This window comes from Gymnoscopelus braueri (assembly GCF_963280865.1).
Source record: "Gymnoscopelus braueri genome assembly, chromosome: 13".
Lineage (NCBI taxonomy): Eukaryota > Metazoa > Chordata > Actinopteri > Myctophiformes > Myctophidae > Gymnoscopelus > Gymnoscopelus braueri.
In genome coordinates this window covers 14,868,357-14,874,352 of record NC_137615.1, presented here as the reverse complement: position 1 = coordinate 14,874,352, position 5,996 = coordinate 14,868,357, and the positions used below count along the sequence as shown (strand labels likewise).

General features: G+C 39.3%; 1 protein-coding gene across 1 annotated transcript; it reads left to right on the top strand.

Moving 5' to 3' along the window:
- Nucleotides 1-249: 249 nt before the first annotated feature.
- LOC308099210 (galectin-3-binding protein B-like) lies at nucleotides 250-5,662 on the top strand. The gene is given in 7 exon segments (XM_080447857.1): nucleotides 250-463; nucleotides 869-978; nucleotides 1,684-1,902; nucleotides 2,921-3,052; nucleotides 3,855-4,155; nucleotides 4,563-4,782; nucleotides 4,785-5,662. Coding segments are annotated over 6 exon segments (1,683 nt in total). The 5' UTR covers nucleotides 250-463; nucleotides 869-890; the 3' UTR covers nucleotides 5,508-5,662.
- The last annotated feature ends 334 nt before the right edge of the window (nucleotides 5,663-5,996 follow it).

The window sequence follows — 5,996 nt, the reverse complement described above, 5'->3', positions numbered from 1 at the left end:
AATAGCGACATTCACCAATGCATGCACAAACTAGTAAAGCACTGTCTTGTCAACGTGCCATACTCGGTGCACTAAAGGTCTTTGATCTCTTACAATTCTGTTTTTGTCCATGAATGTCAACATTATTGTAAGGATATTGGATGAAAGATCATTTAAATTATTATAATTTAAACTTTATAACATTTACTTGTCTGTTATTCTGGGGTGAAAATATCTTGGTTCCTCTTTTGATTCTTCCCTTTGTTTATAAGGACGTTTAAAAAAAAAAATCTCCCACAGGTTTCGGTCTCACAGGAAAAGTTGTGCAATCCCCCTCACTGAGGTGATTTGATGTGAAATGAAACTTAGAAAACGAAATCCAACCTCTTTAGACCTTTTTGTTCCTACTTGTGGTTTATTAGCAGTGAGATTTGGAAGCATACCTCTAAAGGAAAAACTACATCTAAGGACTACATAGAGGGATGTGAGTGGTAATTTCACTTGACAGAATTTTACTGCATTTATGTACTGCAATTGACCTTTTTTGTTTAACTCACAAATTGTCAGCAGTGTATCATGTTTGAGGTTGATCATTTCTAGTATAACATATCGTAATAATTTAGTTAATAATTCATAAATATATTATGTAGGTTATTATAGCCTATTTTTAAATAAGGATTCCTTGTTGCTGCTGCTAGTGTTTCACTATAACTACATATAATATAACAATACATCATATATTATGTCGATGTAACTATTTTCAGGTTATTGTATTGGCCATATTTTGTGTAAATGTAGCCTGCATCGTTTGGTGGTTAATCTTATTGACATAAGCTGTTATGCTCAAAAGCATTTTGTTTTTATTAACTTTTCTCCGTGTCTCTATCAGAGACCCAATTCAGCATTTGAACATGTTGACACATGGAGTGGCTTCCTACTGTTGGCTGTTGCTGTTTTTTCATGTCACCATGATTGATTCTGGGCTGTGGAACCTATTCAGTGAGTCAACCAGGACCATGCCCTGCTCCAAGACACTTTGAAACACCATATTGTATATATTTATTTGTTTGTTTGTTTGTTTAGGCTTTGAGGTATCTTTACTTTCTTCAGTATTTATACTTCTACCCCACTACATCAGAGGAAAATGTTGTACTTTTGCTCTGCTACAATTATATGAAAACTTTAGTTACTAGTTACTTTGTAGATTTTGATTATTATTACAAAACACACTAACACTTCATCCGTATATATATTTCGGCCATTTGAAAATAGAAGATCTACAAGCTCACAATGCGTAGCGATGCAACACATTGTGAGCTTGTAGATCGGTTATTTTCAAAAGATTCTTTTCTACATTTTGAACTTGTGAAATGGGACATTCTGCACAATGAGTACTTAGTATAAGTATATTTTGATGACGTTACTTTTGTACCATTACTCAAGTACATTTTTATTACCCAGACTTTCTACATTGCAGTATTGATACTTTTACTAAAGTAAAACATATGTGTACTTTTTCCACCACAGATTTTTTTGTGTGAATTTGACATTTGAGAATCATGTTTTAAAACACCATGCAATTGCAGATAACTATAATTCTAAACTTACCAAAATCTAAACTATGCACACAATATATTGAAAATATGTTTTTCTAAATATCATTTGAAATCATCATAGTTTGTTCTTGTCTTTGTGTATGAACAGAGAGAGAACCAAATCGTGAGCTGCAGCCGCGGGAGGGGGAAGTGAGGCTGGCGGACTCTTCTTCGGCCATCAACGAGGGCCGCGTGGAGATCTACCACAACGGGGAATGGGGAACGGTGTGTGATGACAAATGGGACCTGGCTGCAGCCCAAGTGGTGTGTCGACAGTTGCACTTCCCTGGGGCCAAGTCTGCTGTCATTGGAGGGGCTTACGGAGAAGGTATACTCTCTAGTTCAGTGGTTCTCAACCTGTGGGTCGTGAATGATTTTAGTTTTTTTTTTTTGGGGGGGGGGGTCCCCAGGTGACAATTTAAGCCTTTTTAAAACTTAAAAAAAAGAAAAGAAAAAATACCATTACTGCATCAAAAGTAATCAACAAACTACCGTATACTATAAAAACTGCTCAAACATTGGCGAAATTGTAAAATAATATAAGAAAGAGGCAACAGTTGTGAAAATAGTCGATCTACAAGTTCACAACGCCTCGCGTTGCGAGGCGTTGTTGTGAGCTTGTAGATCGGCTATTTTCACAATCTGTGGAACCGAGTCAAATCAAACTAAATGTAATGCCTCAACTCCTACGATTCTAAGTACTTGTCAGGGTGGGGGGTCCCCAGTTCAAATATGATTATTTTGGGGAGTCGCGGCCTGAAAAGGTTGAGAACTACTGTTCTATAGTTCAGGGATCTTCAAATGTTTTTCAGGCCAAGGACCCCTTAGCTGAGAAAGAGATCAAGCAGGGACCCCCCCACTACATATTGTATAGAAATTGTGTTGCAGATTAAACGTTTTCATACATTTCATAGATAGCTTATGACAGCACTATCAGTTATTTAACCACTTTGGCTCTAGTCTTCTGTTTTTCCCCTTTTACACCAAACATCTTTTGGTGTAAAAGGGGAAATGGTTTTCGGCTAATGTGTCCCCCAGAATAGGGATGCTAGGGTTCAAGTGGTTAATATAAACAAAAAAAATCAACAAAAAGAAGTTCCTATCACACAAAGATGTGGTGGCCCCTCTGTTGTAACTCTTTGAGGGCCCCCTGTTAAAGACCCATGCTCTAGTCTAGTTCCATCAGTCCCCCACCAGAGGGCAGGAGAATCACATTTTTAAAAAAAAAGAATCATTGCACAGTTGTGATTCAAGGATTGACTTGAAGGCTCACCATCTTGTACTAATGTCACAAGTAACAAAACAAATGCTTACTGTCTAAATTAAGTTGTCATTTCATACGGCAGGTTCTGGACCTGTATGGCTGGATGACATGGAGTGTAAAGGAACAGAAACATCTCTGTCCAGCTGTTCTTTCAAAGGCTGGGCAATGACTGACTGCACACACAAAGAGGATGCTGGAGTTGTTTGTGATGGAGGCATGTATTTAAAGTGGTATCTGCCACACTCAGGTCTCTTTAAACAATACAACACAACAATGGATGACAATTGATATTTCCTGGGCTTTGCACATGGCTTTAGTTTAAACTCAGTTTCACAAAGAAACATTTACATAACACAAACACAACATACGGATATGCACTTTCCATGTTCATTTGCTGTCCAACACTACATCCATGACCTACTGGCGCAATATACATGTATGTTCATTATAATCCCATCTTTCCCTGTACTGTGCACAGTGGTGGAAAGTAACTAAGTGCATTTACTCAAGTACTGTACTTAAGTAAAATGTTTGAGGTATTTTTTACTTTACTGGAGTATTTCCAATTTTTTTCCAATACTTTTACTTCTACTCCACTACATCTCTTTTACACTACAATTATATGAAAATTACTACTACTGTAGTTACTTTGTAGATTTTGATTATTATTACTAAACATACATTATACATACTATATATATTTCGGCTATTTGAACATAGCAGATCTACAAGCATTGTGACGCGTTGTGAGCTTGTAGATTTTTATTCATTTAGAAAACTTGAAATGGGAGATTCTGCATGAGTTCTTCTACTTTCGGTACTTTAAGTATATTTTGATCCCAATACTTTTGTACTTTTACTCAAGTAAATTTGTAATTCCGGACTTTTACTTTTACAGAGTCTTTCTACATTGCAGTATTGATACTTTTACTTAAGTGAAACATTTGAGTACTTGTAAATTCCCACCACTGACTCTATATGTTCATTATAATCCCATATTTCCCTGTCCCGTGCAGGACCAGGCCTGAATATAAGCGGCATCAGTGATACCAGCCACTTGCTGGACCACAGCCTGGGTCTGTCTGACGAGCTCGGCCAAATGTTTGACAGTGGGAAGGGCTGTGACTTCCTGATGGCGGTCCAGAGCCCCACTGGCCACCGACAGGAGGATGGAACCATGGAGATGGCCGGGCCAACAACAGTCTGCGCCCACAAAACCATCCTTTCACTGTTCCCGCAGTTCAATGCCTCAGATGGGAATAACATGAGCTACGTCATCAGGCAGTCATGCCAGTCATATTTCACTGCTTTCATCAGGTACGCTGATTGCTGGGTTAAGAAACAAAAACAAGAAACGAAACAATCTTACTCCACTTCCTTGCAGTGATTTAGCAATAAAGAGAAGTTGAGAGACATGGTCATGGAAAAAAACAAACTTACTCTTGAGAAATGGGAAGGTTTCTTAATTTCATGGTATAATCAAACAAAGGACATGTGTTGTAAAGTCACCCAAATTATTACAACTTTATTATTAACAACATTATTGTGGAAAAAAGTCAAACATCAAATAAAGCAAAACAAAAACGTTTGTCAATGCATTGGAAAGTTCTACAGAAGGTTAGACTCTCACTCAGCCCTACAAGTTTTGTACCATATAACCATCAAAACATTATGCATTGTGTTACTCTAAATACTAAATACATGATCATTCTGTTTCTCATTAGGTATATTTACACCCGCAAGATAGACGTGACCATCTCCTCTGCCCAGTGCCTTCACCAGATGGCCTCCACGTTTGGGGTGACCCAGCTGATGGAGGACACAGGCCGACTCTTCACCAAGCTCCTCCCGGAGGACATCACGTTCCACACCCAGGTGTCCCTCTATGAGTACTCAGTGGAGACTGGGGACTTGCTTCTCCAGGAGAACTGTCTCCAGTATCTAGCAATCACAATCTAGAATCACAGGCTGACCTGCTGGACCTCATCCGTTTCCCTATGATCCCTGCTGAGAATCTCTATGATTTACAGTTCAGCTCGGTGCTCTACGATACTCACCAGAATCTGTACCGTGATAAGACCCTGAAGGCGCTTAATTTCAATTTTCTCCTCTTCAGCACCCTGAAGAACAGCTCAACCTTCAAGGGAGAGGATTATGATTACCAGCCCAGGATTTACATAGCAAAGCCATGGAGCATTTCTATTGACCCAAAAATGATGACCGCACCCCAGCCAATTAGATCAAGGCCAAACTATAACAGGAACCAATACGGCGGGTATAACGGGTACAACCAGCATCAGCCATACGGGTATCAGACAGTGCCACCACCCACTGTCAGTTCATACACTAGAAGAAGCGAGACATTTAGCACTCCTGTCCACAACAGCTTGATCTTCCAGAGCAACATGATCAGATGGGAGGCTATCTTGACGAGCCAACCTGTTGGCCAGTTGACCGCCCAAGTCAGCCTTCTCCCGTACAAGAGCAAAGTTCGCTTCAGTAACCGGCTGCTGACGGTGTGCCAAGGCAAGTACATCTGTCAGGTCCAGGACTTCAAGAACAATGTGGCTCATATTGCTTCTTTTAACAGCAGCCAGGCCTCCGTGCCATGTCCTTGTCCCGATGGCCAGTACATCTACCACTTTGTGGTGAGACCGGAATACATGTGATCCAACAATGTGCTTATTCGCGCGTCTTACTTGTTGAATATGGTACAGTTGAGTGCTCATAATAAAATGTGTTTTCTGATGTTGATTAGCAACAAATGCTGAAACTGTTCTGTGTTTTGCTTCAATTTTGTTTTCCAGACAAATAAAGGCATTTGAAGAAACTGGAATGTTATTGGTTTTTAATTTCTCCACCAGTTGGCATCTGTTTTTTAAACGATAAACAGACAAAAAACTCATCTCTACAACTCTCTGACCGCTGTAGGACCTCTTATTTTCCAAGGACTGAATTAGCACTTTAATGAGGAAGCATACTCTTTCCGAAAGATTAGTCCAGCAGATTTTTTACCAGTCCTAGCGCTGCTGCTTAATCTACCATCTGTCACCATCATTTCAGCCAGACAGATGTTGTTCAGCTCACACACAAGCAAAAATGGGGTTTGAATTAATATAAAAGATTAATTATTATGATGAATTAATATTAGTAGTATT